Here is a 21,445-nt window from a genome sequence, read left to right as displayed (position 1 = left end):
GAGAGTCTCGATTGAAAGGCGTGACTGTGTAGCCGGTACAGCAGACGAGACGTTCAGATTCGATTGGGCTCCGTTGTGGAAGCACCTCTGGAGCGCGTGGCGATCAGGCGACCGAGTGCACGCCCTGATGGTCATCACAAGCGCCGTGGAGCATGTCGTTCGCTTCGTCTGTGGCGGCGAGCTGACTCTGTTCGCATTGAACGGTTTTACCACCGCTGGGATGCTCGTGGCTAGCGGGGCAGGCGATTTTGCTGCTGGCGACGAGCTTGGACGAGACCAGGTCGACTTTCTCGCGCGAGGGTTGGTAGGGCAGATCGCATTTCGAGGTGCGGCCGTCGCTGAGTTTCAGCACGACTGAAGAGGAGGGAAGCGGTGCGGAGAGCACCGTGCTGAGCAGGGCGAGGAGAGTGATTGTGAGAAGGATGGTGGAGGACTTCATTGTTGCTGTTAGCGAACGTGAAGGCGAAAGCGAAAGAGGTGCGTGGTGAGTCAGGAAGGTCGAGGAGCACGATGGGAAGCGACGTGAATGGCGACACTTGCGAATTTTGCGAAACTGTACAGGATCGTTCAACGATCGTGTTTGCGAGAAGGTCGACAAGTTGGTGTGGGTCGAGATTGTGAGAGAAGAACAGGAATGCTCTTGCCGTTTTGGAACAAAAGACCAATGAAGAGACGGACCGTCGACGAGGAGGAGCCCAACTTTATCCTTTGCGAGTCATCTGTGTTCATCGCTCAAGGGTCACAGCCACTGTGCCTCTTTCCCACCTCTGAGCTCACTGCACGGGGAACCGGTTCCGACGTTGCAGACAGCGGGTGGGATGAAAACCGTTGTCGGTCCCACCAGGGAGGCTGTGAACTGAAGCAAAGTGGGTCGGCGTACTTGCTGTTTTTTCACCCACGGTTCAGCAAGCAACAAGGTCGCCTTCCTCGTTTGACTTTCACGATGGCATTTTAAGCCCCACCCACCTCTCACAACGCATCCACTCGCGCACAGAGGCTGTGTGTCTTGGTGGGGTTTCGTTGATGCGAGCGATGGATCAGTCGCGCTTTCCGCATGCTGTGCCGCTTTGAGACCAGGTACAAAGGAGCAAAAAACGGGAATCGGACACGCCGAACCCAGCTTTTGTAGAATCCCCACGTCTGGCCGCATCGTCGGCCGTGTGTTACGGAACCCACGTCAACGGCACAGTGACAAAATGTAGCAAAGCGAACTACTGTACGTCTCATTTCGCGAGCTCGCAGGAACCGCCGGAAGACGGCCTCACATTCCCACGCTCACTCGACATCCTCTTTGCACCGCTTTCAGTCACATCATCGCCTTTATTCTTCTGCAAGCCTTTCTTGTGTTTGCCTTGTTTTGCTGGCGTACCGGCCATCGGGAAAGCCGATTCTCGCTATTAGATCAACGCTGTCGCACCTGCACTCGTGGGTCGCCTTTCGCTGCACGAGCCTGCAGCTTTTGCTGACGTTTCGAGAGGGCTTCGCCTGGTTGCTGTTGAGCGTTTGCGTTTGCACCTGACGCGCCTGCTCCGCGTGACCCGCCAAGCAGACCCTGGAGCGATGCAAAGGGGCTTTGGCCGCGGAAAAGGTACGGCAGCAGGATCTTTTGGTAAATGACGTAGCCTCCGTAGCCCGGGATCTGTTGCATAGAGGCGATACGAAGAAGCCCGTTGTCAGCGTGTCCGTCGAAGGGGAGAATGCGCATACGAGCGAGCACAAGAACTTACGATCAGGTAAAGGTACCAAAACTTGGACCAGACCAGCGAAGCCAGTTGCACGAACCAGGTCACGTAGATAATATCAAACATGTACCTGCAGAGAACAAAGAGGCACATACAGAGTTCGGAGTCAGCCCATCCGCTCCATGTCGTGTGTGACAGAAGACGCTGCAGAGACTCACTGTGTAAGACCGCTCTGCTGTAGGTCGTTTCCCTGTGCAGCCATGCTTTGCAGCGTGAGCCACAGACCGACTGCGATGACTTCCGAGACGACATAGCCGAAGACAGTGCCTTTGGTGACGCTCGATCGGAAAAGCCAAAACCGGACCAATAGATAGATTGTGTTGGTCGCGAGAAATCCATTGCGTAGCAACGTGAGCAGGAACGTGTTGCCCGAGGCCGTCTTCTTCGCGCTTCCCTTTGCCTGGCGAGGTCAGAAGACCGTGGGTGGAGAGAAGGAAGGTCAACGCATGATTGAAGTCTACACGAGACATTGCCACTCCGAGAGACGTACCATAGCTGCGACTTGTGTCTATCGGACGACGAGAGATGATGGTTGGAAGCTCGTGTTTCAACACATGATTCGGAGTTCAGTCCCGTCAAGTCGCGCGGATGTCTGATTCGCCGGCGAATTCACCTTGATTTGGAGCTGCATCGAGTGTGGAGTTTGGAAGCGTATCCGACTTCCGCGTTGTACGATACCAGCATCTCACATTCAATTTGCTTCTGTCCGTCCCTCAACGGATGTTCCGCACTATCGCAGACATGTTGCTCTCTGCAAAGCTCGAGCTTCGATTGCATCTGAACACAAATCGTCCAGTCTCTTACGCTCCTCGCTTGCAAGGATATTACGTCGGCTTGATCACAACTCGCGCTTTCCATGGAATGAAGCGCTCTGACGAGTCAAAGCATGAGTCCATTGTCCTTCGTGAACAGAGCACTGCGGAGTACAAGTGAGGTGGAAGCTGAGGAGATTGATCTGTGTACGTAAAGTACAAGACGATCAAAACAGCTGTGAAGCATTCGTGGAGTCGGTTCACAGCCCGACAGATCTGCGTGACTGGATGCATTCATAGAGCTTACTGACTCGGGTTGGAGCTGAGCGGATGCGACTTTGGTCCACGGAGATACTGGCTTTCTTTCCTCTCCCTCCTCAAAGCACAACCCAGACACCCACGCCCAGCGCCAAAATGCTCGCCGATACAGCAGGCATCGTGGCGCGTAGCATCTCTCCAGCACTGACGACGTGGCTATCGTTCGGACCCGTTGTCTCTGAAGCACCTGCAGCACCCGCTGGAACGGGAGCAGCTGCGGTACCGGCCAAGTAGCCCGTGCTCGGTACAGATGCGATCGGGTAGGTGGTGGGAGTGGTGCTGGTGGCCGAGGCGCTGGAAGAGGAGTTGGAGGAGCCGGTCGAGGTGATGTTGGCGCTGCCGCTTCTCGAGCCGGTCCCAGAAGCTGATGCTGAGCCGGACGCTGACGGAGATGCGGTGGCTGCGTGATGAAAGACGCAATGGCAACACAGGATCAGTATGTATGCTTTCAAGTTGACGAGAACGGGCATTCGGCAACGCTGTGCTTACCACTTCCACTCGATGCAGGCGCGTTGCTGCTTGAAGCTGCTTGTGTTGATGAAGCGCTGTTCTGGGCCGACACGGCCACACAGAGTGCCAGCAGTGCGAGTGCGAGGCACTGAAGAGTGAACCTGTTCTGCATCTTGATCGTGGTTCCGAAACGATTCCGTATGCGATGAGAGTGATGAGGACGCTAGCAGCGAGGTTGTGCTTTGCCTCTTTCTGGACGAGGTGTTGTACAGAAAAGTAACTGAAGGCTGTTCGTTGTCGGGATGCAAGCTTGAAGACGAACGAACGCCATCGAAAGGGAAGCTCAGGGTTCACAGCTTTGCCGTACTGCAGCGGAACTCCGCTCTCGGCAGGTCTCAGCGTCTACTCATGCCCACATTTTCAGGAGGCGAAATGAGCCAGCGTGGCCATGAATTTGGACGCGATCCACACTGTTGGCCCCTTGCCGATCTGAGACCAACTGATGAGACTCGTCGTGAGCTTTTTTTACACATGTTAGCCGTCGCAACTAACAAAATTACCCCTTTCAAAAAGAAGCGCGGCGATTGGCCGATGGAAAAGAGCGGAGAACAGGAACCATCTGCATAATCTCGACCAGGTTGGAAGAAATGACCGCTTTTTTCGCCTGGCCGTGACTCGGCGGCAGAGCGCTCTTTGCTCTTTTTTCGGCAAGAGCGAAAGGACGAAACGCTGGAACATCGAATCACTTGTTCCCAACGTCACCTTCCTTGCGCCTCTCTCCCGCTCTCCATCCCCATCGATCACCGCTATCGTCCACATGCTGACATCCGTTCTCAGGCCTTCGACGGCCTCGCTCCTGCGCGGCGGCATCGCCTCCCGTCGCGCCCTCTCCACCTCGGCCTCTCTCCGTGCCGACCGGGCTCCCCCCGGCACCCTCAACAAGTACTCGCGCATCATCACCAAGCCCAAGGACCAGGGCGCCTCCCAGGCCATGCTCTACGCCACCGACGGCATCGAGTCCGACGAGGATCTCACCCGCGCCATGGTCGGCATCGGCTCCATCTGGTACGAGGGTAATCCGTGCAACGCCCACCTGCTCGCCATCTCGCAGCGCGTCAAAAAGTCGGTCCAGGAAGCCGGTCTCACTGGTTACCAGTTTGGCGCCGTCGGTGTCTCGGACGGTATCTCTATGGGCACCGACGCCATGTCCTACTCTCTCCCCTCGCGTGACTTGATTGCGGACTCCGTCGAGTCCGCCTGCGGTGGCCACTGGCTCGACGGCGCCGTCGTGATTCCTGGATGTGACAAGAACATGCCCGGCGTTCTGATGGCTCTGGGTCGTCTCAACCGTCCCGGTATCATGCTCTACGGAGGCACCATCCGCCCCGGTGGATGCTCCAGCGTTCCAGGCACCCTCGACATTGTCTCGGCCTTCCAGTCCTACGGTCAGTACCTTGCCAACGGCGGCACCCCGGACGCCGAAAAGATCCGCTACGATACCGTCCGCAACGCCTGCCCCGGCCCCGGTGCCTGCGGCGGCATGTACACCGCCAACACCATGGCCTCGTGCGCCGAAGCTCTCGGTATGACCCTCCCAGGCAGCTCGTCGTTCCCCGCAGAGTACCCCGAAAAGATCGCCGAGGCCGAAAACATGGGTGCCGCCATGCGTCTCGTGCTTGAAAAGGACATCAAGCCGCGCGACATTATGACGCGCGCCGCTTTCGAGGATGCCATTGCGCTCACCATGGTGCTCGGAGGCTCCACCAACGCCGTCTTGCATCTCATCGCCATCGCACACTCGGTCGGCATCCAGCTCGACATTGACGAGTTCCAGCGCATTGCCGACACCACGCCCTTCCTCGCCAACTTGAAACCGTCGGGCAAGTACGTCATGGAAGACGTGCACTCGAAGCTCGGCGGCATCCCCACCGTCATCCAGTACTGTATCGAGAACAAGCTCATGAAGGGAGAGCACATGACTGTCACCGGGCGCACGCTGGCCGAGAACGTCGACCGATGGACGCACGCACGCGGCAAGCTCCCGACCAACCAGGACGTCCTCTACCCCGTCGACAAGCCGCTCAAGAGCACCGGGCATATCCGTATCCTCAAGGGCAACCTCTCGCCCGGCGGTGCTGTTGCCAAGATCACCGGCAAGGAGGGTCTGCGATTCACGGGCAAAGCGCGAGTGTTTGACACCGAGGACGCCATGGTCGCCGCCGTCGAGAAGGGCGAGATCAAGAAGGGCGAGAAAACCGTCATCGTGCTCCGCTACAAGGGTCCCAAGGGCGGGCCCGGGATGCCCGAGATGCTGAAGCCCACCAGTCTCATCATGGGCGCCGGTCTCGGCCAGGATGTCGCCTGCCTGACCGACGGTCGTTTCTCCGGTGGCAGTCACGGCTTTGTCATTGGCCACGTCGTTCCCGAGGCGCAAGTCGGCGGCCCGATCGGGCTTGTTCAGGACGGCGATGTCATCAGCATCGATGCCGAGACCAACACGCTCGAGCTGGTCGGTGTTTCCGAGGCGGACCTGGAGAAGCGTCGCGAGGCGTGGAAGCCGTTGCCGCTCAAGCCCAAGTCGGGTCACTTGCTCAAGTTTGTTCGCAACGTCGCGGATGCTTCGCACGGCTGCATCACTGACAAGTGAGCGCGTGCGACGATAGCAGCGCCAATGCATTCACTCGAAAAAGCGTAGCGCGCTCGTCTTTCTCTTTTCTACACTTTGTAATTATACACACGCTCGTGACAAACCCCACGTTTCCTTGACCATTGCAGTGCGCTCAAAAGCGGAAAAAGCCGCTCCTGCGCTCGCTCGCCATCCTGCGCTTGATCATGTGCGCCGCATCGGCCCCCCACACCTCCACAGGGCTTCTGCCCTTCCTGAGCACCTCGGCTTCGTGCACCTTGGCCTGCGCGCGCGAGAAGAGCGCCACGTTCTGGAAGCTCAACGGCAGCGTCGAGTCCCACCTCTCGAGCTGCGCGCCGGACAAGCTGTCGAACGGCGGGACGACGCTCCTGCCCCGGAACACCTCTTCGAACAGGTAGGCGATGTCGTTGATGCTGAACGGGATGTAGTGGCGCGGACCCGTGTTGTTGCTGTCCTGGACAGCCGATTGCGTGCCGGGCACGGGATGGCGCGATTCCGAGACGGACAGGTCGTGGAACAGCTTTTCGTACAGCTTCCGGCGTCCTTTGAACGCAAGCGGCTCCATCTTTTGCCCGCCGATCTCGCACAGGATGAACGTCGCCACCGCCAGCCCGAACATGGCCGGCAGCGGGCCAAGTACGGGCAGGATGCGTACGCGGAAGTCTTCCAACGCCGCCAACTCGTCCACGTTGCCCTTTTCAAACTCGTCCTCGTCCAGCGGCAGAAGACGCGTGTCGGATTTCTCCGTAGAGTAGACGCACGGGATGAAAAACGTCGGCTCCGTACACGTTTCCTCCGCAGCCGCAGCCGTAGGTGCCAGTGTCGGCCTGAACGACGCACTGCGCGACAGAGCCGGCGATGAGCTCGACGGCGACGGCGACGGCGACAGCTCTTCCACCTCGGACACGCGTCTCCGCAGCTTGTCGGTCCTCTGTATACGCGGTGCCGAATGCGCTGCCAAGTCGACTGCCGTCGCGTCCGAGGCAGCTGCACTGCTTTGAGATGCGCGTCTACCTTCCCAATTCCGAGTGCCCTCCAACGAGCCAGTGTCCTCCTTCTCCTCGTCGTCCAGCGGTCGCAGGCTCGCATCCTGATCGCCCTCGTCCGGCAGCAGCGCCGCCATCTCGTCCGAAGGCGTCGTCATGGGCGTAGCATACGCGCCCGATCCAAAGGAAGAGACGCTGCTCGCCCGTCGGCTATGGCGCGGTGCTTGCGGCATGGCTGCAGACACTGCCCGGGAGCTCGATGCCGAACTGGCAACCGTAGCAGCCGTGTCGTTGCTGCTGGACCCGCTCAGCAAAGTGAGATCAGTCGAACTGCCGCTTCGGGACGCGAGCGGAGAAGGCGAACAAGTCGCTTTGCGAGCATATCGTGGCTGCACACCGCTGCTGCTCCCCTTGGAGCCCAGCTTGGGCGAAGAGGATCCACTGCTGTTCCCCTTGTTCGCACTTTTCCGCGTCCATTCGTCGCTCGGGCTCGCCTTCATTGGTGTACGGTCCGCGTCGGCACTGGCAGAGGGCACGTCGAGCGTCGCCGACGCGTTGCCTTGCTTGTTCGCCTTGTTCGCCTTGTTCGCCTTGCCGCCCTGCTTGTTGTTGGGCCGACGAGGAGCAGCCTGGGACTGCGCCTTTTCCAGCTGTTCTGCCTCGCGCTTGGCTTTCTCCTCCACCTCCTTGGGTGGAATGGGCGGCAAGCCGAGCGCCCGCAAACGCCGACGTACGCTGCGGGCCAGTGGATCCTCGGAGGTGACGCTGATATCGGAAATCTGAATGCGGCTCGGATCGCTCTTGGCGCCCGCACCCATGGAGCTAATGACCTTGATCTTGCGTTCGGCGCAGAACCGCAGTAGCTCGACTTTGGTATCGATGTTGTCGATCGCATCCACCACATACGTTGGGTTGCCGCCCAGGAGTCGCTCCGCCTCATCGCCGCGGAAGAGCTCCACCCATGCCTCCAACGTGGCCCAGGGTGCAATCTGTGCAAACTTTTCAGCACAGCACACCACCTTGGGTCGGCCGACATCCTCGAGCGTAGCACAAGCGTGCCGGTTGAGCGAAGAGAGCGAGACCTGATCAAAGTCGATGAGCCGAAGCTTGGAGATTCCTGAGCGCAACAGCATCAGAGCTGCCCACGATCCTACGCCTCCTGCTCCGACCACAATGACAAACGAGTTGCGGATCGCCGTCATGCCCTCTTCGCCCAAAAAGCTGTAGTTGCGGGAGAGTTGCTCGCGGATCAGGCTTTCGTCCCACTGCTCGACCGACGGCAGACGCTTGCGCGAGGAGCTGTCGTTGCGGCCGATGGTTTCAGCACGTGATGGTCCAGCGGGAGACGGAGGCGTGTGGTTGCTCGAGTAAAAGCTGGTCGAGTTGCGCAGATGTGATGCTGGCCTCAGCGAGTTGCTCGCCAGTCCCGAAAGGTACCGCGGTGTTCCTCCGTCCGTCGAAGACGAGGCTGCATCGCGGTCCAGATCAAAGCGCTGCAGTCGATCCGTACCCTGCATGTTGGCCGACTTGGTGACGGCATCCGACAAGTCTTGACGCTTCTTTCGTCGTGTGATGCGCTGCGTGCCCAGGATCGCAGCCGCCGTGGCAATCGAAGAGCCCACCGCGATCGATCCCAGAAGCAACGCGTTCCTGCCGTTGGAAGTCGACAGCGACGAAAGCCATGAAGAGGAGAAGCTCGAATCCGACATCGTACCGAATCGGGGTTCCAGGCAGCTGCGCAAAAGTGATGGTCGTCGTCTTGGTGGTGACCACCCGTGATTAGTCCCAGAGGACTTCCAAAAGTGGAGTCCATTTTTAAAACGTCACCCGAGCAAAAACCTGTTTTTTCGATAAATTCCTCCAAACCTCGAACATAAAAAAAGCACGTTTGTGCGACCTCCTTTTTCGTCGTCGCACAGGGTCTTGACACGGCTCAAAATGTCGTCTTTGATGCGTTTTCGAAGAGTTCTAACACTTTCCGACCCCTGCAAGACGTCTAGAGTCGAAGAAAAGCGCGACAAACTAGTAAAAAAAATGCCACCTACCCGGTTCGAACGAGTGATCTCGGCATCCCTGAGCTCAGGACACTGATAAAGTGCCTTGTTTACAAGTGCCGCGCTGTACCACTTAGCCAAGGAGGCAACTACGCCATAAAGGACATCTGTTTTGCTTTTTGAAAACAAGAAACAGTACTCAGAGAAAGAGTTGAGATGGTGATACAAGATAGAGCGCATAGCGTGCCAAGGCGGAAAGAATTTTGAGCGTGTGCCCTTGAGTTTTTCTTTAAAATTAATTTGAACGCGTGGCTGCCTCGGATGATTTCCTAATTTCTGGGCGCGTGGCAGGCTGGCTTGGATTTTCCGATTTCCGAGCGCCGCACAGTGGCTTCGGAACATCCGTTGAGCTGAGGTCGAACAAACGGCGTAACTCATCTCGCTCAGACGGCGGCGGAGTGGACACCATGCCACTCCATATCTCACAAGTCTTGCATTCCGGCAAGGAGTGGCTCGCATCGCCGCTTCGAGCAGCTTATGGTTTCCTCTTTCCGCCTCTCGACCATCTCTTTCTGGACCATGCAGATGATGCAGGAGTGACGAGCGGATCCGTCTGGACTGGCAGCAACGCTCCCAAATCGTTACCGTTCGGTCGAGGCACCAGCACTACCGCCTCCTCCATGTCCGCCTTCCATGCCGACGACTCCTTGGACCAGCTCGACGCATGGGACAGCTTCTCTGACAGCCCATGGAGCTTTGTCACCAGCCGCTACGCCATTGCCTTGATCATCGTTGTCATCGTCAACAACCGGGTGCAGCACATCTGCAGGCCGCGAGGTGGCGCAACTGCACGACTCTCCCCACTTCAGCGAGTCGCTCTCCGTATACCCAGTCTCGTCCTGCTGGCTCGTTCCGTACTCATCCTCACCACCATCGTCGCCGATGCCTTCTTGTCCGAATCCAGCCCTGTCAACGCCCTGTTGCGCACGTGCACCACCACCTCATGGCGAAAAGCCTGGCTTGCAGACACGCCTATCTCCGGCTGGGCTCTGGACAGGTTTGGCTCAAGTAGCAGAGATGCCCTCCTTCGTACCCGAGACGCTTCCGCACTCTGGGCCGCCTTTACCTCGACATGCGTTGGTGTCATCACCGAAACCGTTGTGCGCAATCTGGACGCGGATCGCGAGGAGCCACCCGCTTTCAATCTGGTTGGCTTTGCCTTTCTGCTTCACTTTCACTCGTTTTCGCCAGACGCCCCCGCCAACGAGCACGTCTATCTGTGTGTCCTGCTTCAGGTGCTTCAGATTTTTACCATTGCGCTGTCCAGATGTCGTCGCCCGGTCTTTGCGCGCAGGCTCGTCATCTCGAGCCTGTTTGGCGTTCTGGCGCTCTTGCACTATGCTCTCGCTGCTAAATCCGGTCGATATCCCTTTCTCGAAGCGCTCACCCGCACGCCCGAGATCGCGCTTGTCTTGGTCGTGCTGCTCACCGTGTCGTTGCACGCGCTCACCATGTTACTTCTCGAAGGCTCAATACAGCCGCATCGCCTCCTCTTTTCACGCTCCAACCTGCCTTCCCTCGACGAAGACTTTTCCCTGGCGCTCTTCAAGCTCGGTACGGCCTGCATGGAGTCGACGCGCTTGACCGGCCTAGAACGAGAAATGGAGCCGCTGATTGCCTGGGACGCACCTTACATCGAGCTCAGCTCCAGCGGCCGCATCCAGCTCGTGGATCCGCTTGTTTCGCGAGGTACTCCTGCCCATCACCGACTCGACGCCTCCTCCTACGAGAGCGGCGGTGACGTGAGCGGACTCTCGCGTCAAGTCAAAGAGGTCCGCATCGAGCCGACACTGCACGGCGGTGCTTCTTCCACCTTTGGACACGCAGGGCTGGCTCGCATCCGCGCACTGTTGCACTTTATCGTTGCAACATTGCTTGTGACTCGCAGCCTCGCCGTCATGGGTTTGCGAAAGATGCTGCGTACCGTGGGTGTAGCGGATCCGAGCGTTCCACGGTGGGTCTACCGCGGACTACGCCTTGTTCGGCTCGTCTGGCACGGCCGCAATGGCGAAGCTCGCAGAAGGGAGCGACGGGAAGCCGCTGATGCTCAAAGACGTCTTGAGCAACAGCAGCGACAGCAAACGCAAGATCGACTGCAACAGCAGCATCGTATTGCCACACCCTCGTCGTCGTCTCACGTAGTCGACTCTGCTTGGGTCGAGTCAAGATCCCAAAGACAGAGAGGTGCAGAATCGCACGACAGACAGGGTAGCGAGCAAGCATTCGCTGGGTCCGAGTCGCAACGCTTCGAATTGGCAGATAGCGGCAGAAGGTCAGCGGGCGAGGAGTTGGAGGTCGATAGCGATCAAGAAGACGACAACTACGACATTACAGCCGTAGAGAGAGAGGCTGGTTACGATTCAGATGGTGTCGACACCGAGGAAGGCGACACGGACGAGTTCGAGATGGAGACCGACGAGGTGTCTGGTTTGCTCGAGGAGCTGGGATCGTTTGCTGCCGATGACACGGCCTCGAGCAGCTCGCAGTTGACGCTGCATTCGGGTACAGAAGCATTCAACCAACTCCTGCTCGCCCATCTCACCCAACCACGCGGTCAAGCACCTCTCACACGCTCCGCTTACAACACGCTCCTCCATTTCTCATCCACCGCGACCACCGACTCGAACATGTTCCCATCCGACTTGCATCTCGCACAGTCGTTGATCCAACGTCGCGCATCGACAGCAACCACACAGCGCGGCTCTCTGACCGACGACTCTCGCCGACTCTGCGTCGTCTGCTGCACCGAAGAGCGAAACGTCATTTGCTGGCCCTGCCGCTGTCTGTGCCTCTGCATGGACTGTCGTGAACACCTTGCTTCCAGGCCTCCAGCTCGTCGATCCTCGATCGCAAGCAGACAGAGCGATGACCCCACCCATCTCTGCCCCACCTGCAGGACTCCGGTTCAGGCTTTCAGCCGGCTGTACATCCCATAAACTGCATCAGCATTGTGCAAATGCGAACGTTATTGTGGTTGTGTTTGAAGGGGTTGAATCAGCTCTAAGGCTAGAATGGCTCGTCGAGAGACTGAGGCACCTGACAGCAACGGCTCAAGTGCGGTGAGAAAGGGCTGGACGAGACTGCGTGGCAAGAAGTCGAGTGTGAACAACGCAGCAGTTGTTGCTGTCTAGAGCAAGTACGTATTACAATTGCTGACGCGATCGCATTGGATACAGCTGCCTGTGCGGATCTTACACTGTCTGCTGACTTGCTGCCTGTCGCAACTGTGTTTTCAATCAAGCCATGTATGCCGGAGCATGGTGTATACAGCCTGGAAACGGACAACAGACGTGGGAGCTCATGTTGTTCACATCCGTTTGTGACGGAAGGAGGCTGTCTCGAAGAGACATTCTACGAGTGCAGCGATTGCATTGCAGATGGTGACTACAAGGAGGCGTACGACAACGGATACAAGCCAATCGTGAGTCGTCCGATCTCGCCTCATTACAGCATGCTGCGTGCAGCCTCGAGTCTGACCCATAATCTTGCTCAGTCAGATCCGCATCGCATTCACTCTGTCCTCGAAGTCAGATGACACTTTTTTGCTTGCTGTCCAGTAAGGTTAATGTGGAGCTCAAATCGCACTCAGCCGGGGTTTTTTTAACCGAGACTTCCGGTTGGGCAGAACTGTGCGGGGAAATCAGCTCGAGCCAAGCAGCCAGAGAGTGACACACGCGACATCATTGTCTGACTTTCCCATCTCTCTCTCTCTCTCTCTCTCTCTCGACCTCTCGACCTTTCGACCTTTCGACCATCACGCGTAACTCCGAACTACACGCAATAGCAAGCAGAAGTCACCACCATCTATCAGCATGCCTTCTCCGACAACCATGAAAGCTGTCGTCATTCAGGGTCCCGAGCAGGTCGCTGTTCTCGAGCGACCGATCCCCAAGCCTGGCAAGGGCGAAGTCGTCGTCAAGGTCAGCCTGGCTGCTCTTTGTGGATCTGACCTGCACATCTATCGTGGCCACCAGCCTGTGCCCAAGTACGACTTTGTGCTTGGCCACGAGTTTGTTGGTGAGGTCTACGAGCTCGGCGAAGGAATCAAGAACTGGAAGAAGGGCGACAAGGTTGTGTCTCCTTTCACCATCTCGTGCGGCGACTGCTTCTTCTGCAACCGCGGCCAGACCGGCCGCTGCACTCAGTCTCGAGTCTTTGGCTCGGTTCCTCTCGATGGTGCTCAGGCAGAGTACGTCCTCGTTCCACTGGCAGACACGACCCTCTACCCCATTCCTGCCGATGTCCCCGACGAGATTATGCTCCTCACCGCCGACATCTTCCCCACGGGCTACTTTGTCGCCAACAACGCTTACACAATGCTCAACGAGGTCGAGCGCAAGGACACTGTCGCTGTCGTGATCGGTTGCGGTCCTGTTGGTCTTTGTGCTATCACTGCTGCTTGTTCGTTCTTCAAGACGGTTTACGCGGTCGACTCGGTCCCAGAGCGCCTCGCCGAGGCCAAAAAGCACGGCGCGATCCCTCTCCACCTTACCGATGACGACCCGGTCAAGACTGTCAAAGCAGCCACCGAGGGTCGAGGTGCTGACGTTGCGCTCGAGGTCGTCGGTGCTGGCCCAGCCCTCGACTTGGCTGTCCAGATTGTCCGCAACTTTGGTGTCATCTCATCGTGCGGTATTCACACACACGCCGTCACTCTGCAAGGCCCAGATCTCTACAACAAGAATCTTCGATTCCAATTCGGTCGCTGCCCCGTGCGATCTGTATTCGACCCCGCCGTCAAGCTCCTGTCCAAGCACCACGATCTCTTTGGCAGTTTCATTCAGCACACTCGCCCCATCCAAGATGCTCCCGAGTACTACAAGCTCTTCAACGATCGCAAGGTGCTCAAGACCGTGTTCAAGATGGATCACGCCAATTGACCCAAAACGCTACGAGTTAACATTGAGAAAGCAATGCGAAGTCAGCAGAATGCGAAATGGTTTGATCAACGTGCGACTGCAGAGGTGAGAAAGGGTGAGAGGCTCGAAGAATCTCTCGTCGCTCGGTTCAGGACATGTGAGAGCAGCTGCGGGAACACAAGTTTAGGCGGGACAATTTCTCCGCTGTGTGCACATTCAACACACCCACAAGCCGCCTTCCTGTGTCCGGCAACGAATCAAGATTGGGTATTTCTTAAAGATAGAGTGGAGTGCGATCGCAGTGAGGGCAAACGGTGCAGAGCAAACGGTGCAAAGGTGGAAAGAGATTGTCGCGGTGCTCGAGCACCGATATAAAAAGTCCATGACAGAAAACAGAAACAGTGACAAACGAGTTGCAGGAACAAAGATCAACGCCATTCATCGTGTTGCAGCAATGGTGCTGGCGACGAGGCGCGGTTGCTGTCGCGCTTTTGATAGTTGGGATGCGAGCTGTGGCCCGACTCGGAATTGACGTCGTGCTGCGTTTGCGTAAACTGGACGCTGCGCTCGTCGAGGCTTTGCAGCTGATGGCTGTTTGAATGGGAGCCAAAGTCCGGCTGTTGGTGACGCTGGGCGGATGTTTCGAGGAAAGCTTTGCGCTCGTCAGCGTTGAGCGAGGCAAGGTAGGCATTCTTGACCTGGCGTGCATCGACGTAGCCCGTCGAAGAGACGTCCCAGCTCAAGAGGCCGGCGGCATGCAAGTTGTGCGGGTTGACGGGCGCTTCCTCCCCCCAGCGGGGATCGACGCCGCGACCGACCTCATCGTCATGCAGCTCGTCGTCAAAGACGCCGTGCATGTGATGCAGCTGACGCGCCTTGGCACGCTGCGCAGGCGAGAGGGCCACCTGGCTGCTGCTGTCGTCGTCCTTGCCGAGTAGCTCCATGGGCACGTTGAGGCCGTCGATCTTGACCACGCTGTACGGGTTGCTCTGCTTCTTAGCGTGGCCGTGGCTGCCGCTCGAGCCGGTGCGTACACCCGCAGCTCCACCACCGGATCGCTTCTCGCCCTGTGCAGCGAGCAGCGCAGCGCGTGCTTGGGCGATGCGGCGGCGGCGTCTGCGTAGACGCCAGAGCGCGACACCAAACAGGACGCCGATGACAACAATGGCGCAAACACAGCCAATGACCACCTTGATGCCCTCCGAGAGACCCTTGGTGTTGGCCGAGCCTGAGCTCGAATGGCCTCCGTGCAGGCCCGACTGACCGAGCGTCTGCTTCTTGATGCGCACCGCTGTGAATTGCTGTGTGGCGGCGGTCATGTTGACGAGCGATCGGAGCCCGATGGCGGCCTGACACGGACTGCTGACGGTCATGTTGTTGGCGAGCGCTTCGGTAGTGTTGAGGCCGTTGTCGCACGAAAACACGGTGTAAGCACTTCGCATAAAGGCGGGCGAGAGGACAAAGTCGGCAGGCAGGAAACTCGAGTTGAGGTTGGCGCCGTTGGAGGCACCGGACAGCGACCGTAGCGCCTGGAACGAGCCAAGACACATGGAGCCGCCGGTCGAGGGACCGTTGCCAGATCCGAGCTGCAGACTGGCATCGAGCGGGTGAATGGGGATGCGGATGCCACCGAGAGCCAACGTGACGTTCATCTGGAGGTCGCAAGGGACATAGTAGCCACCGTCCGAGGCAGGACCAATGCCCCAAGCGCCGTAGAGCGCATTCAACGTGCTTTCCGGGCCGAGATTGACGCTGGCGCCCGAGTCAAACACGGCGATGGGATTCGAGCCGGCAATGACGCTCGAAGTGCCGATGGGGATGGGTTCAGTGATTCCGTGCTGGAGCTGCACGCTAATGTCGGTGAGGGTGACGCGCCAATGACGCACCACACCGTCTGCATCGGCAATAGCGGAGGTATAGTTGATCTTAGGATCGGTGCTGCTACCGGCATAGGCAGGGTCATGGTTGCCGATGGTCAAGACGCTGTCGCCAGCGCCGCCATCCTCCTCGAGACGCTGCAGACCAATGCCCATGAATCGACGGCCTGGGCGAGCGTTGTACCAGAAGCCGGCAAGAACGGCGCCGGTGTCGGTGGGACGGATGTTGACGTTAAGCCAGGCGGTGTTGCTGGTGGTATTGAGATCGGCCTGGATGAGACTGTTGGCGGGAGGTCCTACGCCAATGATGCCGGTGAAGTTACCCGAGTCCATGTCTTCGTTTGCAACCTGATCGCACGAGCCAAAAGCCTGTGAGTTGATGATGAGGCGCGAAGTGATGGGATCGCCAAAGAGCATCGAGGCGGTTTTGACCTTGCCAGAGGCGGAACCGAGGAGATAGCTGATGTTGAAAGGGGTGTCTTGGTCGACGACAGAGTCGAAACGGTCATTGAATTTGGTGACGGTGAGGCCCTGATGTCCACGGCAGGAGTCGGAGTCGCAGTCCTGACTGGCGAGCCAAAGATCGCCACTGCCCGTATCGAGCTGCGCGTTAACTTGCTGGTTGGCGGCGGTGATGGGGACGGTGTAAGTGAGCTGGCCATTGGCGAAGCCTCGGCCAAGCACGATGCGGGTGTTGTTGAGCGCACCCGAGGCGGGCGAGTTCATGCCAGCACCGGCGCCGCTGCCTCCGTTGCCGCCATTGCTGGAGGGGTTGTAGGATGCGGTGGGTGGGAATGCGGATGTGGAGGACGAGGAGGATGGCGGTGACGATGTCGAAAAGAATGGAGAGGCAGAGGAAGAGGAGGAGACTGAATTGGATGCTGAAGATGGTGTTGTGGATGACGATGATGAGGACGAAGAAGAGGCGGAAGAGGACGCTTGTCGCGGAAGCAAGAAAGGTTGCGTGTCGGATAGAGAACGAACTCTGAGCGAGTCAGAGAGCCTCATGGTTGGCAAGAGAAGCACAAGCGCAGGATGGATCGCTGCTGCTGCTACTGCCGACGATAGCGATGATGACGACGAGGAGGACAAGTTGCGTGCAGTATACTGCGAGGTTATCGAAGAGACCTGGTTGCCATGCAGACACTGCTAACGGCAGGGCCGGTCGAGCGTCAGGTGAATGTACGAGATCGAGAAATTGGTATGCTGATCGACGCTGGTGTAGGCTAGAATGGAAGGGTCGAATGTGGAATGAGATTCGGGTCGTATGGATTGTGTCGGATGAAAGGGAGCTGGAAGGAAGTCGGGTAATGATACAAAGGGTGACGATACAACTACGCCAATGTCGAGGGTGAATGCCAAATGCGAATGTGACTTGTCCTGTCGTGAGTGTGGGGCGAAGAGTCGGATGAGGATGCGAAGCTGAGCTGAGCGAGTGTGGTGTGACGGTCCAGAGGTGTATAGGGGACTGACAAGGAAAAAGATGCGAATGAGGCGGAGGAGGAGGAGGAGGAGGAGGAGGAGGAGAGGCAAACGCAGCTGGAGAAATTCGACATAACAGGCGGATGGGGACAGTCGCGAGCGGGAGGAGGGCATTGGGGGAAAATAAAAATAAAAATGAGCACGCTGCAGGCTCAGTGTCCGAGGTCACAAACACTCAGCGGAGCTCGAGTTCCAGGAGAGAGCGACGTGGGGAAACATGAAATTTGGTGCTGCTGCTGCAGTTGAGCTCGCGAACGTTCCGTACCGTTTCGGAGGCATCAGCCAAGAGCCCAACGTCCATCCCCACGGCGTGTCCGATACACAATCTTTCACAGACATCGAGTGACCCATCCGATAGCGGTCCTGTAGCGAATACAGTAGAGAGAAAGAGAGAGGAAAAGTGTAAGAAGCGATGTGTGAGGCTACACAAAACGCTTGCTTCCTTGTGGTACTCTGACACAGCGAGCACATGCAGCAGGCAGAGAGAGGCAGGACACAGGACACAGAACCTCGATGGTCGGAACACTTCCGTGAAAGTCGCAGTGAAAGCAGTGCGGCAGACACGAGTCGCAGACGAAGCGTTAAGAGACACAGGTTGATAACAGCAAGTCTGGGGAATCGTTCTCGTGACCATGAACAATCCTCGACAGACTGCTGCAAAGCCACGCCGATCCTCGCTCAGAAAGCGGGCACCTCAGAGTCAGGGGAATTGGAGAAGGATGCGAGCTCACCACAGCAGATCGGCCCGCGTTTTTTGAGAAGCTCGGGTAGGAGGTGAGAGGATACAGCGGAACTTTGCACGATTTCAGGGTGTTGATCGTCAAGGGCCAATGCCTTCGGTCTCATCCATCGGGAGCTATTTTCTATTTTCGCGTCAAGGCGGGCTGCGGCTTCGCTTTGCTGTGGCGCTTCTACCGACAGCTGTAAAGTGTAGCTTGAGCTCGTGGCGAGTAAGCGAGCTTTGGGCTGCCGTCACAAGCCGTAGCTCGAGAGGCATACCGAAGGGTTCCGGAAGCGTGGAAGAAGCCTTTCAACATCGACTGCAACAGGAGGTAGTTGTGATTTCGATTCTTGTTGGAGAAGAAAAACAAACACTGAGACAGAAATGCAACCGGAAATGCAGGTCGAGAAACGTCGGCAAGGCCCACGAAGTGTCATACTGACAGCTTTGCTCGCCAATGGCCACTGCCCAGGACCACAAGCGGGCGATCGTCGTCGAGTTGAGAGGGACGTGGGCCAGCAGCCTGCACTCAGCCAGAGAACGGGAGAGGAAGCAACCGTGCCACCTATCAAAACGAGGAAATCGCCCGCTTCGCACGTTCCGATCGATCATCGGGACGACTGCCGATCCGATTGACATCAACATCAAGACAACGCCGAAAGAAGCTCCTCATCTTTGCAAAGAGAGTCAAGCAGACGAGCCAAGGTCCTTTTGATAGAGTCGATGCACAAGACCTTCCTCAGCACCCTCTTTCCATAGCAGATTCGTACCAGTCGGACAGATCCCCTCCAGTCGAAGCGAGCAAGCACGCAGTTTTGCAGACGAAACAAGGATCTGTGGGAAAGGCGCGGCGATTGGCTGGCATGGATGAACTCGTCTCCCTCTCTCTCTCTCTCTCTCACACACACACACACACACACACACACACACACACACACGGGAAAGGAGTAAATCGTGGTTTGCGGCACAAGACACGTTGGTGTGTACAGAATCGATTCTGTTCGCAAGATGGCCATAGTGATTACCACAGCACAGGGTGCTGCCAACATAGCAAGAAGCAACGATGTTGGCAACAGCCCTGCAGGTGGTGGGTGGCCGTCGGTACTCGTGCGTCAATATGCTTGCGCGCTTGGGTCTCGCTCTGCCTGACTTCCCGCCTGTTTGCTGAGGATGGAGAGAGAGCGAGAGACAGCGGAAAAAAGGGGGTTGGCGATAGGCCTTGCGGAGGAGGGCCGGACGCTGTTTGAAAGAGTACGCACATTTCGCATTCGAATGGCTTCGCAGTGTCTGGCTCGAAATCACAGAATGCAAGAAATCGATCATTTGTATTTGATCCTTGCGCGAGTTAGATCCACAAATACAATTGGCACACCCCTGTTCGAAGTGATGGCGAGGGAGAGCTTTTCTATTCTCATTTGCTTTGAATTGAACTGTGTGCGTCGAGAACTCGTGTGTCCTGTGCTCTCTCTGCGTGCGCCGTTCCTAAAAAATTCCACACGGACGCCAGCCACAAAAGATGGCCTGCTCGCGCGAGGATCAATTTCAGGTTCAGGTTGAAACTCTCTCTGCACAGCACACAGCACACGGCTCGCTTCAACAGAACAGCACAGCCAGCAGCAGCAGCAGCAGCAGCACATTTCAACACAAGGACGCTCAGAGCGCAGCGCACGCAGCACAGCAAAAGTGGGTCAATCGGTATCTCTCTCTCTTTCTCTCTTACTCCACAATCCCTGCTCGTCATCATCGTCATCACCATCCTCTTGATCACCACCCACATCACCATCATCACCTCGCTTCGACTACCCTTACATCGCATCGCATTGCATCCTCTCGTCTCTTTTGCTTTCAAGCTATTGGACGCGTCAGTAACTCGATCTGACACTCTTTGGTCACAGCGCATCTACGCACCTTTCTTGTCGATCCATCGCCCGCTCATCCCAGCCAAATCCGCGGCTCGCTCTGTTGCCAAAAGCTGCTCAAACCACTGCATCGAACGATCTCATCGGCCTGGTCCTGCGATCCTTTATCCTCGATCCATCTAGGAGCTATTCTGTCGCAATCGCACGCTGATCCGCTACTTCGCGCCTCACACTCCTTTGCGACCTCCATCGGACTCTTTCTTTCCGCACATCGCATACACATACCCCCATCATGTCTGAACTCCGCCGAAAGCTCGTCATTGTCGGTGACGGTGCTTGTGGTAAGACTTGCCTGCTTATCGTCTTTTCCAAGGTAAGTTGCCACTTTTACCGCGCTGCAACCCGTTTGAAGCTCTGTGATCGTGTATCTGCTGGTCGCAGCTAGGGATCGCTCGCCATCGGCCTACTTGTCCGCGATCACACTGCCTTTGTTTCAGCAAAGCCATGCGCTTGCGCAGACACATGTCCGTTACAATCAAGCAGCGATCCATGTGCTGCCTCAGCCAGCAGAGGATTGGGCGTACCCGCATCTTACTCGCTATTGCGCAAACCGTGTTACTGACGGTCGAATTGCCTCTGTCTCTGTCTCTACCTCTTCTTTGGTCGCATCATGTACTCGCGCGCGCATGACACTCGTCCCTCCCTCTTACAGGGCACCTTCCCCGAGGTCTACGTTCCCACTGTGTTCGAAAACTACGTCGCCGATGTCGAGGTCGACGGTCGTCATGTAGAGCTCGCGCTTTGGGATACCGCCGGTCAGGAGGATTACGACCGTCTTCGTCCCCTCTCGTACCCAGACTCGCACGTCATCCTCATCTGCTTTGCCGTCGACTCGCCCGACTCGCTCGACAACGTGCAGGAGAAGTGGATCTCGGAAGTGCTCCACTTCTGCCAGAACCTGCCCATCATCCTCGTCGGTTGCAAAAAGGATCTCCGTCACGACCCTAAGATTGTCGACGAGCTGCGCAAGACTAGCCAGCGCCCCGTTTCTGCTGAGGAAGGTATGGCCGTGGCTCAGAAGATCGGCGCCGTCCGCTACCTCGAGTGCTCGGCCAAGACGGGCGAAGGTGTGCGCGAAGTATTTGAACACGCTACCCGTGCGGCGCTTGTCCAAAGAAGCCGTGGTTCCAGGAAGAAGGGCTGCACTGTCCTCTGAGCAGCTTTCCGCTTTCGTTGCAAGGCAGCGTAGGAAGGGCTTTCTTGACATACATGCTACCGCCGCACCCGCCTGCCCGCTGTTGAAAGTCGATCCATATTCCCCCCTTCCCCTCTCCTCGTTTCATCCATGATTCGACCCTTGCCTCCTCGATGCGCATGTAGCGAGCCCGAGCGCTGTGCCAATTTGCGTCCTGAGGTGGCTTGCTCGCTTCACACGCTTTACCCCCTCTGTCTCCTACGCTGGCTTGTGTTTCTTCTTTCTCATGACCGACAATCAAACCAATGACACGTTTAGCTATATTTCTCAGGTCCTGGCTTTTGGGAAAGCGGTATAGTTGAATGGATGCACCCTGCTTGTCAGTTCGGTCGTAGAGTGCGTGGCATTGAACTCGCGAAGATGGCTCCCTACAGATGCGGAGACAACTGCCTTCGAGAGCAAAGTGACGGGCGGCCCATTTCTCTCAGGCTTCGTTAGCCGTG

The 21,445-nt window shown here is 57.3% G+C and overlaps 9 protein-coding genes across 9 annotated transcripts; 4 read left to right on the top strand and 5 right to left on the bottom strand.

Moving 5' to 3' along the window:
* Nucleotides 1-103: 103 nt before the first annotated feature.
* EX895_002753 (uncharacterized protein) lies at nucleotides 104-439 on the bottom strand (the record flags this gene model as incomplete). Its single annotated transcript, XM_029883351.1, has 1 exon — nucleotides 104-439. One exon carries the CDS (start codon nucleotides 437-439, stop codon nucleotides 104-106), a length of 336 nt encoding a protein of 111 aa, XP_029740386.1.
* A 963-nt stretch (nucleotides 440-1,402) lies between these two features.
* Nucleotides 1,403-2,235, bottom strand: EX895_002752 (uncharacterized protein; the record flags this gene model as incomplete). Its single annotated transcript, XM_029883350.1, has 4 exons — nucleotides 1,403-1,639; nucleotides 1,728-1,812; nucleotides 1,901-2,142; nucleotides 2,233-2,235. The coding sequence occupies 4 exons, from the start codon at nucleotides 2,233-2,235 to the stop codon at nucleotides 1,403-1,405; spliced, it is 567 nt and encodes a 188-aa protein (XP_029740385.1).
* Nucleotides 2,236-2,871: 636 nt separating this feature from the next.
* On the bottom strand, nucleotides 2,872-3,434 carry EX895_002751 (uncharacterized protein; the record flags this gene model as incomplete). The annotated part of the gene is made up of 2 exons (XM_029883349.1): nucleotides 2,872-3,212; nucleotides 3,302-3,434. The coding sequence occupies 2 exons, from the start codon at nucleotides 3,432-3,434 to the stop codon at nucleotides 2,872-2,874; spliced, it is 474 nt and encodes a 157-aa protein (XP_029740384.1).
* A 645-nt stretch (nucleotides 3,435-4,079) lies between these two features.
* Nucleotides 4,080-5,909, top strand: EX895_002750 (uncharacterized protein; the record flags this gene model as incomplete). Its single annotated transcript, XM_029883348.1, has 1 exon — nucleotides 4,080-5,909. The coding sequence occupies one exon, from the start codon at nucleotides 4,080-4,082 to the stop codon at nucleotides 5,907-5,909; it is 1,830 nt and encodes a 609-aa protein (XP_029740383.1).
* Nucleotides 5,910-6,042: 133 nt separating this feature from the next.
* On the bottom strand, nucleotides 6,043-8,604 carry EX895_002749 (uncharacterized protein; the record flags this gene model as incomplete). Its single annotated transcript, XM_029883347.1, has 1 exon — nucleotides 6,043-8,604. One exon carries the CDS (start codon nucleotides 8,602-8,604, stop codon nucleotides 6,043-6,045), a length of 2,562 nt encoding a protein of 853 aa, XP_029740382.1.
* A 752-nt stretch (nucleotides 8,605-9,356) lies between these two features.
* Nucleotides 9,357-11,885, top strand: EX895_002748 (uncharacterized protein; the record flags this gene model as incomplete). The annotated part of the gene is made up of 1 exon (XM_029883346.1): nucleotides 9,357-11,885. The coding sequence occupies one exon, from the start codon at nucleotides 9,357-9,359 to the stop codon at nucleotides 11,883-11,885; it is 2,529 nt and encodes an 842-aa protein (XP_029740381.1).
* Nucleotides 11,886-12,761: 876 nt separating this feature from the next.
* Nucleotides 12,762-13,829, top strand: EX895_002747 (uncharacterized protein; the record flags this gene model as incomplete). The annotated part of the gene is made up of 1 exon (XM_029883345.1): nucleotides 12,762-13,829. One exon carries the CDS (start codon nucleotides 12,762-12,764, stop codon nucleotides 13,827-13,829), a length of 1,068 nt encoding a protein of 355 aa, XP_029740380.1.
* Nucleotides 13,830-14,236: 407 nt separating this feature from the next.
* EX895_002746 (uncharacterized protein) lies at nucleotides 14,237-16,693 on the bottom strand (the record flags this gene model as incomplete). The annotated part of the gene is made up of 1 exon (XM_029883344.1): nucleotides 14,237-16,693. One exon carries the CDS (start codon nucleotides 16,691-16,693, stop codon nucleotides 14,237-14,239), a length of 2,457 nt encoding a protein of 818 aa, XP_029740379.1.
* A 3,346-nt stretch (nucleotides 16,694-20,039) lies between these two features.
* On the top strand, nucleotides 20,040-20,963 carry EX895_002745 (uncharacterized protein; the record flags this gene model as incomplete). Its single annotated transcript, XM_029883343.1, has 2 exons — nucleotides 20,040-20,120; nucleotides 20,460-20,963. The coding sequence occupies 2 exons, from the start codon at nucleotides 20,040-20,042 to the stop codon at nucleotides 20,961-20,963; spliced, it is 585 nt and encodes a 194-aa protein (XP_029740378.1).
* Nucleotides 20,964-21,445: the final 482 nt, after the last annotated feature.

Source organism: Sporisorium graminicola, chromosome SGRAM_16 (genome assembly GCF_005498985.1).
Source record: "Sporisorium graminicola strain CBS 10092 chromosome SGRAM_16, whole genome shotgun sequence".
Taxonomy (NCBI): domain Eukaryota; kingdom Fungi; phylum Basidiomycota; class Ustilaginomycetes; order Ustilaginales; family Ustilaginaceae; genus Sporisorium; species Sporisorium graminicola.
Note: the sequence above shows the minus strand (reverse complement) of the source record. Positions and strands in the feature narration are given on the sequence as shown.